Raw genomic sequence first — 13221 nt, 5'->3', positions numbered from 1 at the left:
GTATTCATTTGGAAGTAGGGCTTGTTTGGGTGAGTTTTTAAGAAAAGATCTTTTTTCGAGTTATCTTTTTTTAAAAGATCTTATAGAGAAGTAAAAGTAATTTTATGTTTGGATATCTCATGTAAAAAGGTCTTTTTATCAATCAATTATGTTTGGGTATAACAATATAAAAGTACTTTTTTGTTTATTTATTACATGAAAAATATCTTTTTTTAAGAAATAAATATCTTTTTAAAAAAGATATAAATTACAGCTTCTCAAAAAAAATCTTTTTTTTGATTTTACTAGTGCTTTTACTTTTACTACTAGAAATTTGCCAAACACATTAAAAAATAAAAGAATATCTTTTTTCATTGAAAAAAGATCTTTTTTTTAACAAAATAATGGCGCCCAAACATGCACGTAGTGTATTCATTTAATGAAATGAATAACGATTAACTTAAAAAAAAAGAAAGAAAGAATGTATTCCGGGATTATTTAAAAAGAATAATAATAAAAAAGGAAGTTGGAAAAAAAAAGTTACCTAGGACCCCTGTCGGCGGATACAATAATGAAATTTTAACGAAAGAGGGATGGAATGTGTAGTCTTAAATGAAATGATCAAGTCCAACTGTCAAAGGTCCTCTTCTGTTCCCCTTTTTCACCTTGTCGCTCTCCAATCTTTCCTACGCTCTCAAATACACACCTTGCTGCTCCACACTCACCTCTCTCTCTCTCTCTCTCTCTCTCTCTTTTAGATCAGTGGAGAGATCTATCTATTAAGGTGAAGGGGAAAGAAAGGTTAGCAACTTGAACCTTTGTCTCTTCGTTTTGGGATCACACATGCATTTTCTTTGAACGCTCTCTTTATTTATTTGTCTGCATGAAAGCTTAATTGCTAACATTGTTTCTCTCTGTTTCTAATTGGTATTCCAATTACGTTACTGCTGAAGGATCCCGATTTATTTGCCTACCTTCTTGTATTCTTCGCAGTTCCACTTCACTTTTCCACTCTCAACTTCCATTATTTTTTGTTTTTAAAATGTAAAGCTAAGTTTCTTTCGATACTTTTTAAGTGGGTTTAATTGCAGATCTTTAGTTGATCCAGGAAAAAAAAAAGATTAGATAGATTAGGGTGTTTGTTGGAATGTAATTCGAAAAATCATAGTGTTAGAAAAATGAAAAGCAATTACCATTAGATCCACTTGTGTTCTGTATGAAGGTGAAACAGCTTAAAGGGTTGATGTAACTGAAAGGTATTTAAGCTTATTTCCCTTTCTTTTGCATTATATTGGGGAATATGAGGTATTACCATGCCACACCCACACTGCTATTTTATATATTTTCTAAATCAAGTTTAAACTAGTCAAACTGTCCCAAATAGGTGGAGACAGAAAATACAGTTAGTAGAGTAGTTATTGGTTCAGGAGCTCCATAATGCTGTCAGTTTCAATTTCAGCAGGAATGTACTTCGGTACTCTCCTTTTTCTTTTAATAAATAAAAATTAAGATTTAAATGCTTTATGCTTAGATATGTGTTAGTCTAATTTTGGAAGTTTGCTTGATTTCTGATGGTCTACTGTAACTTGCCACTTATTGATTTCCGTGTGAATTGGTATAGGTTTTGAGAGAATACTGGCTGCCAAATAATGGCGAATAAGAATAATGCACCTGGCCAACGAGGGCGAAGGCCGTTGTCAATATTTGCTGTTCTCGCCCTTTGCTGTTTCTTTTATCTTTTGGGAGCATGGCAAAGGAGCGGGTCAGGAAAGGGGGATAACCTTGCCTTGAAAGTGAATAACCTGATGTCAGACTGCAACATTATGCCTGAGTTGAGTTTTGAATCTCATCACAATGATGTAGAAATTATTGAACCGGCTGAACCGAAAGCTAAAAAGATCAAGGCATGTGATGTTAAATATACTGATTACACACCTTGCCAAGAGCAAGACCGAGCAATGACATTCCCAAGAGAAAATATGATATATAGGGAAAGGCATTGTCCCCCTGAAGATGAAAAACTGCGTTGCCTCATTCCGGCCCCTAATGGTTACACGACTCCTTTTCCTTGGCCTAAGAGCCGGGATTATGCCTACTATGCCAATGTTCCTTACAAGAGCTTGACAGTGGAGAAGGCTGTTCAAAACTGGGTGCAATTTCAGGGAAATGTGTTTAAATTTCCTGGCGGAGGGACCATGTTCCCTCAAGGAGCAGATGCATATATTGATGAACTTGCATCAGTTATTCCAATTAAAGATGGTTCTATCAGAACAGCACTGGACACTGGCTGTGGAGTAAGTTTTGATGTCTAAAAATCCCTGCTCATATGAAAATTTACTTTTAAATATATGGCTAAGCATGCTGATTTACTCAGTTTCGTTCTGCTTTAGCTGATAACTTTTGTAATAACATCTACTTATTTACATGCTAACACATTTAGAAGATAAACATTATGTTTGTCCATGTCCATGTTTCTTTACTATTGAATTGAATATCATACAGCATAAAAGATATCCTGTCTAAGGATTTCAAATTGGACGCGGAATGCTGAGCTACAGGACCATCTCTTCTTTTCCTGTTAGGTCATAAGTGTTTTCTAATGGTTCTCAGGTAGCTTTTGCTCCGTCATACCTACTGGTCCCTTGAGAATCCTATCGTATCTCTTGAAAATTGATTCAGTTGGCTACTGTTTGGTTTGCGAATTAATGTTGACCTCCTACGTTCAATGCTTTTTTGTCTATTACAATATTGCAGATTGGATTTCTCGTGTTTTGTGTGTATTTTGAGGTTGCCTAGAATGAATTGTCATTTCTTTGTTACTTATGGAGCAGTTTACTTATTCTCAGTTTAAGATACCTTCAAATTGAGTCATAATTTTCCATACCAATATAAAGTATGAACAATTATGCAGGTTGCTAGCTGGGGAGCCTACATGTTAAAGAGGAATGTGCTCACTATGTCCTTTGCCCCAAAGGACAACCATGAAGCACAAGTTCAGTTTGCACTAGAACGAGGAGTTCCAGCTGTTATTGGTGTTCTTGGTACCATCCATCTTCCATACCCTGCAAGAGCTTTTGACATGGCTCAGTGTTCTCGATGTCTAATACCATGGACTTCAAATGGTTAGTGCTGAATTTCATTGTCAATAAGAATGATAAGAGTTATAACTATTATCAGCCTTCTCTTATATATATTATATTATGATACACACACCTGAAATTCCAAAAAAAAAAAGTGCAAGTACTACAAGATTTGAATTATTGAATACCGTTTTGGCTAATATGAGTCATTGCAATTTCTTGCCAAAAGGTTATGAAGCAGAATGCCTTATTGACAAATAAATCATTTACTTCTGTAAGTTCTTAGAATCTTACCCCAGCTGTTATCACCAAAAGTCTAGAATTTTAAATTACTAAGATCTTCATCTTATTTGAACATTGAAATCCCTAAAATATTATGTTAATAAGGTTGCATTTACATATAGATTTGAAACATTAGATTAAGAATTGTATGCCATCCAGCAGTCAGAAGGGGAAGTTTAGGAAAGAAAAGTGGCTATAAATCTGAATGAAACATTATTTTAGGCATTAAGTTTTTAACTCTGCACCCGTTAAATGAATACAGCGGGCATGTATCTAATGGAAGTTGATCGAGTCCTGAGGCCTGGTGGATACTGGGTTTTATCTGGGCCTCCAATTAATTGGAAAACATACTATCAGACATGGAAGCGGTCTAAGGAGGATGTCAAGGCAGAGCAGAGAAATATTGAGGAGTTAGCTGAAAGTCTTTGCTGGGAAAAGAAGTATGAAAAGGGTGATATTGCTATCTGGAGGAAAAAGATAAATGCTAAATCCTGCCTAAGAAAGTCTCCCAACTTATGTGATTCAGATAATGCTGATGATGTTTGGTATGTCCTGTTTATCTTCATGTACTTCATTCGGATATGCAATATACTTATAATCTTCAAATATAGTTTAAGTAATTTTGATGATTGAACAGAATTTCACTTGTTTATCTAGTTCTATTTATTGTTATGATATATTATGATCTATGTTTTCAGAAATAATTTCACTGCAAACTCTATAATATCAAATGTCCCATGAGATGATCTAGGCTTAATTTAGATTGAGAACATACCTGCATTGTTGGGTATTAAATATTATGGTTTTGTTAATGAATCTCCTTAGGGCAATCTTTAAGAAGTCAAAAGTGGAAATTTTTTGAAGATTTTGATGCATTCAATGCATTAGAAACTTCAAAGATTTTAAATTTCTATAAAAATCCTTCTGTTTATTGATCTTTAAAGAGAACCCTTAGAAGTTAGGACACTCATTAACAAACACCTTCATTGGATAACTTAGTAAAATTGATTTCCACACAAGAGAGAAATAATTTGCAAGTTATTTTCAGAGAGCCTGAGTACATAAGCCAAAGTATTAGCTTGATTGTTGAAATTAGCCAGAGTAATTTCAATATTAATTTGCAATTGTATTGTGTAGGATTTAGTTTCTCTATGCTTTTAAATTGTTGATATTATATAGATGTTTATTAATGTGTAGACATATTAGATCTGTTGTTTACATTCTGATTATTTTTCATTTGGATGGGGTTGATGTGTTTATGTATAGGTACAGAAAAATGGAGGGCTGTCAGACCCCTTTCCCTGAGGTATCCAGCAAAAGTGAAGTTGCTGGAGGTGAATTGAAGAAGTTTCCTGCTAGGCTTTATGCTGTCCCTCCTCGAATAGCTAAGGGCATTGTTCCCGATGTTACAGCTGAATCTTATGAAGAGGACAACAAATTATGGAAAAAGCATGTTAATGCTTACAAAAGAATGAACAAGTTGATTGGCACTACCAGATATCGAAATGTGATGGACATGAATGCAGAGCTTGGAGGATTTGCAGCTGCACTTGAATCACCAAAATCCTGGGTTATGAATGTTGTGCCCACGAGTGCTAAGAACACCTTAGGTGTTATTTACGAGAGAGGTCTGATTGGCATTTACCATGACTGGTAAGTTTCTAAGAGTTCTCTTAATACTCCTACAAGTATTCTTATTTCATGTGAATTTTTCCATGCAAGTTGTCTTCCCTATACTTCAAAAATTATTTATCTCGACATTTCATGGTGGGTTTTTGTATGATTATTCATTTGACCACTGCAAGGCAAAATGGGCTTCAAATTAGCATATTGTTCTTCTTCTCCATATTCTGGAGCCACTTGAAAATAGATATTGGTACTGTTACTTCAAATAATGGTATGTCGCTGTATTGTATTTCATATGACGGCTACAGATAATTGAACATGCTATGAATTTTGCTAATCAGTTTATTGGTTGAAGCAAGTTATGCACTATGACTATGCATTATTTAATGTCAGTTTTCTTCTTTCTTCAGGTGTGAAGGCTTTTCTACATACCCCAGGACATATGATCTCATTCATGCAAATGGTTTATTTAGCATGTACCAGGACTCGTAAGTTTCTTCCTCCTCTTCCATGTGCATAATCATAGTATGTGGATTCTAAGATTATATCTCATTGAAAGTAGAAACAAGCTCTGATTCGATTTTCTTGGCATATAATGCAAACTCAAGTCCCTTTTCTAGATGTTACATATAATACTTTTTTTCTTCTTTTGGGATCTTGCAACAGTAATTCAATGCAGTAGTTTCTCAAAAATTGAGGATTTCTAAATTGTTGGTAAAATGTTTAGATTGTGCACTTGTTAAATACGTTTCACCATACTTCCCGGATATACCTATCACAAGGCACTGTCAAATGCCATCTGCGCTGTCCTCAAAGGGCCTTGTTGGTAGTTAGAGGATGCGCTTTAGGGGGTTGTTTGTGAGTTAGAATAATGGAGGGAAGGGGAGTAAAAATTCAAAATTTAGCACTAGTCTTCCTTTCCTCTTACCTTTCCCTCGAAAATTCCAACTCACAAACCCACTCTTAGGACCTGTTAAGTTTGTGTTTTCATTGTTTTCTATTTTAGGATTTTGTAAAAAAAAAAATGAAACTAGAAAACAAGATTTTATTGCTTTTAGTTATTTTTTTCTTCATAAAATGCCGAAAATAGAAAACGAATTCTCAAACCAAACAGGCCTTAGGATCTTAAATTGCATCACTCATTTTAGGTGAGCCCAAATTCCATTATTTGAAATGCATAACAATTCACAAGGCCTAGTCCATGTGAAAAAGCTAAATAGGCTCCTCCTGTTAATTGCCAATTTGCCATGAGCTAAAACATTTATCACGGACCAACCTATTTCAAGCTTCAGGCCTTTGCAGGAGGCCCAATATATGGTTTTAAATCTTTAAAAGCATAATTTGGACACCAAAAAAAAAAAAATCTTTAAAAGCATAATTTGGACATATTTTACTTTTAGTTTGGGATTCGTTAGTCCTTTGAACATGTTAACCTTGTTTTATAAATCATAATAATCCCATTAAGTTGATGACAAACCTTAATAGTCCTTTAGTGTTTAGGGTTTAGGGTTATCCTTATCTCTACTTTTTACTTTTAAATGTTGATGAGTTGTTTGAACAGGTGCAACCTGGAAGACATCCTTATTGAAATGGACCGAATCCTAAGACCCGAAGGAGTCGTCATCATCAGAGACGAAGTCGATGTCCTGAACAAGGTCAAGAAAATTGTTGGGGGGATGAGATGGGAAGCCAAAATGGTGGATCATGAGGATGGCCCTCTTGTGCCTGAGAAGATATTGGTTGCTGTTAAAGAATACTGGGTTGCCAGCAGCAATAACAGCACCTCCAGTGAGGAATAAAACCATTGCATTGTTTTGGGGTATGAAAGTGAAACTTGTCTCTCAGGTCTCAGCATGCAGCAACCATCAAGGTTTCAGAGCCATTAAGGAATGGTGCAAAAAGAAAAGGGTAAAAAAAAAAAGAGGAAAAAAAAAATAGAAATTGTTATAGTGCAAAGTAAAAGCAAAAGATTGGTTATGTAAGCTTATTCTACGCCTGCCTTATACAAGTGTAGATAAAATAGGTCTTAACTAGTCTTATTAAGTTTATTTAGATATAGATTAGCACAAGTTCGGCTACCAAGATAATTTAATCTAAAGATATTCTGTTGAATAATAATGGTGAAGGAATATTGAAGCATTGAAATCCCACTATTCGTTTTTCGGTTTTAAGAGTGTGTTTGTAGAGTTAAATCTCAATTTGGCCCATAAAATTTCGTTCGATGCTCAAAATGATCCCCATAATTTAGTTGGTCCCAATTAGAATCCCCAAATTTATTATCGTGGCTCTGGCTTGTCCCTGCGATTATTTTCGTCACTGGAATGCTGATCTGATGCAATTGCATGACACGGTAGACACTACTTAAACGACAGCGTATTGGTTTTGTGCCCAAACCCTTCGGAAAATGCGTCGTTTCAGTTTTTTGTGGGTTAAAACTCTCTTTCTTTTCACTACGACGATCATAAGTTGCAAAACATCAACAAAACCCTTACACTACGTGGTTTCCAAAGGGTTTGAACGCGAAACCAATGCACCATCGTTTAAGTAGTGTCCACCAATCATGCAATTGTGTCAGATCAGTATTCCGGTGACGGAAATGATCGCAAGGGCAAGCCAGAACCACGATTACAAATTTGAGGGTTCTAATTGGGGCCAACGAAATTATGGGGATCATTTTGAGCATCGGACTAAATTTCAGGGTCAAATTGAGATTTAACTCGTGTTTGTGGGTTGAGATATTAAAGGGAAAAAAAAAGAAAGGCAAAGGAGAGGCTTGAAGGTTAAAAATTTAAAATAGATTTCTCCCTATTTTTCACTCGTTCTTTTTCTTTTACTTTTTAAGTTTAAAAAAAAAATCTTTGTTCTAAAATATCATCAACTTGTGAACATGCATATCCGTTTGAAAATTCCATGGTTTTGAGCTGGACCAAACTAATTAGTTCAATCAGATTAAACTGAAAATTGATCACCAAATTGGTCTGATCATGGCAAAAAAAAATGGTTGTGACTGAATCAACCAAAAATAAAAAATATTTGTCAAAAAAGTTAATAAACCAGTTAAATTGATATGATTTTTTTTTGCAGTTATTTGATTAGAAAGTTTTTTTTTATTGAAAAAATATATTTTATATATAAATATACTGTTTTAATATATCAAATTTAATTTCGGTTAAATTTTAATTATAACTTTAAATTTTTAAACTTCTAATTTCATCAATGATTTGATTTTTAGAACCTTTAATCATCAATTCAGCAATTAGTTTGATTTTCACTATGATGCACGGACACGAGACACGACACGATACGAGACACGCCGACACGCAAATTTTAAAATTTTATAAGACACGGGGATACACATACATATAAAATATAAATTATTTTTTAGATAAATCGTAATGATATTTTGATATTTTATTGATATTAAAATATAAATAAATTTTTATAATTATTTTTAATATCTTATTTTAATTATATCAAATATTTAAAATATTTTTTGTTTTAATAAATAATAATATATACTATATCTAAATTTATTTCAAGAATATATGTTAAGAATAAGACTAGACACGCTGACACGTGATAGTATTTAGGTGTGTCCAAGCTTGTCCGGAGAATAATTTTTTACTTTTTATTAAGATACAGTTGGACACAGCTGACACGCGTGTCGGACGAATGTCAGTGAGTGTCGTGTCCGTCCGTGCTTTATAGGATTTTCATAACCTTCGAAACATTATCATTATCTTATTCTATGTGCTCAAAATTTTACTACAAGCAGCAGATTAGGAATGTAGGTTTAAGCTAAGCATAGGGATTAGGTATCTAGGTGCTGACAACACAAGGTCTAGTTGTGGTGCATTTGAAAGTTGACATAATTTCATGCCTAGTCAAGGTCACATTATGTATTTTTATGGTTAGGGAAGTGACTTCATTGCGTTCATGGTTTAGCAACTTATATTACAATACCAAACATGCATTAGTGCTTTGATTTTAATTGTGTACCTATTTAATATAAAACAAATTATAGTTACTCCCCATATCCTCCTCCGTTCCTAATATGTTTATTTCGGTCAGCAACTGAAGAGTACCAATTACCTCAAGAATTCTACCCTCTAGCTAGGCCTATCTACTAACTTAAATTTGTTACCTTGGAACAAGAAAACTTTGTTTTACTAGGTGGGATGAAATAAAAAATTGTACGTGAACACTAAAATTTAGTCATCGAATTATTTATTATATATTTAATTATTTTTATATAAATATATATATTATTTAATTTATTTTTAAAATATATTTTATGTTTTAAAATATATTTTATATACAATATAAAGTTTTATATACGAAAAAAGAGACAATTTTATTATGGTGTTTTATTAAATTCAGTTCATTAAAATATATAAATTCCATGACAATTTTAATTTTTATTATTTTATTATTTTTATTTTATTTTTATTTATTATTTTATTTTTATTCGTTATCTTATTTATATTTGTTTTTATTTTTTATAGACAATGTTATATATATATATTTAACTTTATTTTTATAATTTTTTTCTCGTTCTATCATAGTTTTATTATATTTGAAATTAGTTCATCGTCTCAATCGAATTCAAGATAATTAGTATCGGTCAATTCAACTGAATATATGATGATGTGGTACATATATATAGTAATTATAAACTCAACATTCTTCTTTAAATGCGAATTATATGGTTCCCAGTTGCCACGTTTATAAATTTTCCCTTTGGAGTAATTAATAAGACTCTGTAAAGCATGATCCTTTTTTCTCCGAATATATCTGAAGTTACGTGGAATATGTTAAAGTAATCCAACAAGAGATTAATATTATTGAAAGTTAAACTAATAACGAAGCCCGTCTAGCTCAGTAGGTAGAGCGCAAGGCTCTTAACCTTGTGGTCGTGGGTTCGAGCCCCACGGTGGGCGTAAATATTTTAGTTAATTATGAACAAAACTGTTCGAGCCCTATTTTAGTTATTATGAACAAAACCTACCACAAAAGGTTAAAGTTTATTATAGTTAAAACATATGGATTATGTGCATTATTTTAGTTAATTATGAACAAAACCGTTCGAGCCCTATTTTAGTTATTATGAACAAAACCTACCACAAAAGGTTAAAGTTTATTATAGTTAAAACATATGGATTATGTGCATCATATCACAATGCAACTTACCTTAATCTCTTTCTGCGGTCCTTACTAAATGCTAATGGGATGCCTCATCCCCACCAACATATTATTATCATCCACACCATTTTTGCTTTCTACAAAATTCGTTTCGTTTTCATGAATAATGCCTCTTTAAGTGCATCTAAGGGTTCTTGTCACAACCCCAGAATAATGGAAGAATATATATGAATAATAGTTATCATGGCAACTGGAACATATACTCTATCTATCAATACCCACAAAATTTCTTAGCCAATTCAGATACATTTTACTATATTATGTGAACAAGCTAGATAGGATTTCTAACCTAAATTGCATATGTAAGAAAATTCCGTTTTAATTCTAACCTAAAAATAAGATTATATTCCCCTCTAGTGCAAAAAATAATACATTATAAAAATCTAATCATCTATAGGGTAGCGTTTGTTTTGAGGTACTGAGACAGAGACTGAGAGACTGAAACTCAGTATCGTATTTGTTAGTTCAGAGACTGGTACTAAAATTTCTGTCTCTGTCTCTAAAATTTCAGCATTTCAGTACCTCCAAAAAGTAAGGACACATGGGACTGAAATTTTTAGAGATGGAGATTGAAACTTTAATAACATTTTATACCTAAAATACTTTCATTTCAATTAATTAATTCCAATTTTTATCCTTTGTACAAATTAAATTAGAGTTTCATTCTTGTTTCAATTCCTGTCTCCCATTTTGCACCAAACAGAATACTGAGATTTATTTCAATATCTGTCTCTTAGTCTCTGTCTCTCAGTCTCAGTCTTTCCGTCTCTATCTCTCCACCAAACGCTACCTAGTAGTATCAACAAAAATATTTGATTTAACTATCGACTAAATTAAAGGTCTTATTAATTGCATAAAAATTGAATACATTAAAGTCTTATTAAAATATTTGTATGTGTAGGATCTAGGTTGTTGGCAATAGTAAATGTTGGAAAAAGCATTAAGACCATTTTCGATTCCTTGATTTTTGTTATGGACCTGGTTCTTGAGTCCCATGCCAGAATGGTCTCTAACCCGGTTATTCGAGATTTGACGATCCAAATTGGCTCTATAATTTCTAACCAACATTCGAATTCAAATACTTCCCTTATCTTAGCCAGATAAGATAAGATGAAATAACTACTACCAGCTATATAAAGGGGAGTCAGAGGCCCCTCGATACGTCACTCATTCTACACACCTTATACCTCTCAAATCCATTCTGACTTAAGCGTCAGAGTGTCTTTGCAGGTACCAACCCCATTACTCCAGTCAGATAATTCGGTGACCGCCTCGACTCGCAAGTTCCCGATCCATCTCATAACCCATACCAAAGACATCTAGTACATTGGCGCTGTCTGTGAGGACTACTAAGTTGTAGCGGCATGACGGAGAACCTCGAGGAGCAATCCTCAAGCCACCATCACAACTCAAACCCGCAAAGCCCATCACTCGACCTTCGGGATAGCCTTCCCCCCACCCACGGGAGGATTACCAGCACCGTGCACCGCTTACCGACCCCGGACCGGCAGCAACCAAAAAAGGCAATCGGCCGCCCACTGAAGCCCGAGCGCCCGACGACCTAGGAGAAAAAACAATCCAAATAATCAAAGAGCTTTGTCTTAGAATGGAAAACCTCGAGGGTCAAGTTACTTTCAAGGAGTGATACCATCCCGAACACGCAAGCCAAGCAACCTCCAGGACCCGATCGCACCGTGATACCAGGAACAATAGGTCACCTGAATGACGACACAACAAGCGACACGAGCACAATGTTTCCAGAGACTCGGAACACCAGCGCGACGAGGACGACCGAACGCACTGCCGAGAGGCCAAGCAAGCACGAAGCGATCATGTGAATGGGAGCCACCCCATTCACAGAGAAAATTCTGAGATCCAAACTCTCGAAGGGCTTCGACAAGTCCACTAATATGAAATATAATGGGACCAAAGATCTCGAGGAACACCTAACGGCCTTCGAGGCCAACCTGGAAGGGGCTGCCGATGAGGTCCGATGCAGGGCCTTCCCAGTAATCCTAGCCGGCCCTACAATCAAATGGTTTAACGCCCTCCCCAACGGCTCTATAGCCAGTTTTAACAACGTCTCCAGGAAGTTTATAGTCCAGTTCACCACCAGGATCACCAAAGCAAAACATCCATCAGCCTACTCAAAATCACCCAAATAGAAGACGAATCCACGAGGAAATACCTCGACAGGTTCAACGATGAGTGCCTGATGGTCGACGGACTCACAGACTTGGTCGCTAGTCTTTGTCTGACCAATGGCTGATAAACCACACTTTTATGGTTTATCTTGTATTGAATGAGTGGACTTTATCAACTTTTCTTACAATTATTTACTAAAATAGCATGGTTTTGTGAATTCTCCCTAAATTGTGCTTAAGAGTGAAAACATACTTTTCAGTCCCTTAATTTTCCAAATTTAATTTACTTTAATCTCATTCGATGTCTTGATGTGTTTGTTAAGTGATTGCAGGCTTAGAAGGCAAATATTGAATTGAAGAATTGAAGAAAAAGCATGCAAAATGGAGAATTCATGAAGAAATGAGGTTTTGGAAGAATTCATGGCCATGCGTACGCTGACGATTTCTAGACCCTCTCAAGCCCAAATCCAACTTATTTCTGAAGTATTTAAAGCAAAATTCAAGAGGGAACCATGATAGAGCAATTAGGTTTAGTTTAGTAACATGTTTTAGGTTATTTTCTAGAGAGAGAAGCTCTTTCTTCTCTCTAGAATTAGGGTAGATTTATTAGTTCCTCTTAGATTTAGGTTTTAATGCTTGTTTTGATTTAATATCCTTTACCTTTCTATGTTTAATTGCCTTGATTCTCTTAGTTTTCTTGTTGATTTCTCATTTGTGCCACTTTTCGTTTCATGACTCTTGTTACTTTTGATTTCTATTAATTCCATTTGACGTTTTTATGTTTATTGATGTTTAATTGAGTTTTTCTTATTGTTATCTAGCATTTGGTAGCTTTAGATTTTATTATTGTTGCAATTTCACCATACTTTTATTTTATACCTTTCAAGTATTTGTAGAAATGTCTCTCT

The 13221-nt window shown here is 34.4% G+C and overlaps 1 protein-coding gene and 1 non-coding gene across 3 annotated transcripts; both read left to right on the top strand.

The window, feature by feature from the left end:
* The first annotated feature begins 202 nt into the window (after positions 1-202).
* Positions 203-7138, top strand: LOC112720689 (probable methyltransferase PMT14). 2 transcript variants are annotated; one of them, XM_025771729.2, is made up of 7 exons: positions 203-780; positions 1601-2273; positions 2891-3101; positions 3604-3886; positions 4608-4994; positions 5378-5455; positions 6529-7138. In XM_025771729.2, the coding sequence occupies exons 2-7, from the start codon at positions 1629-1631 to the stop codon at positions 6764-6766; spliced, it is 1842 nt and encodes a 613-aa protein (XP_025627514.1). In that variant the 5' UTR covers positions 203-780; positions 1601-1628; the 3' UTR covers positions 6767-7138. The 2 variants fall into 2 exon arrangements, with proteins under 2 accessions (XP_025627514.1, XP_072062828.1); XM_072206727.1 differs by having other exon boundaries at positions 619-1235.
* Positions 7139-9834: 2696 nt separating this feature from the next.
* On the top strand, positions 9835-9907 carry TRNAK-CUU (transfer RNA lysine (anticodon CUU)). Its single transcript has one exon. It is a non-coding gene; the product is annotated as a tRNA-Lys (tRNA).
* Positions 9908-13221: the final 3314 nt, after the last annotated feature.

Source organism: Arachis hypogaea, chromosome 11, assembly GCF_003086295.3.
Source record: "Arachis hypogaea cultivar Tifrunner chromosome 11, arahy.Tifrunner.gnm2.J5K5, whole genome shotgun sequence".
Taxonomy (NCBI): Eukaryota; Viridiplantae; Streptophyta; class Magnoliopsida; order Fabales; family Fabaceae; genus Arachis; species Arachis hypogaea.
The sequence above is the reverse complement of the archived record's forward strand: the minus strand, read 5'-3'. Positions and strand labels throughout refer to the sequence as shown.

What these genes read in the sequence shown, in the direction of transcription:
- LOC112720689 (XM_025771729.2), top strand. Translation starts at nt 1,629, where the DNA reads ATGGCGAATAAGAATAATGCACCTGGCCAACGAGGGCGAAGGCCGTTG. An exon ending in CACTGGACACTGGCTGTGGA is followed by an intron (nt 2,274 to 2,890) that starts GTAAGTTTTGAT and finishes ACAATTATGCAG; the next exon opens with GTTGCTAGCTGGGGAGCCTA. An exon ending in AATACCATGGACTTCAAATG is followed by an intron (nt 3,102 to 3,603) that starts GTTAGTGCTGAA and finishes AAATGAATACAG; the next exon opens with CGGGCATGTATCTAATGGAA.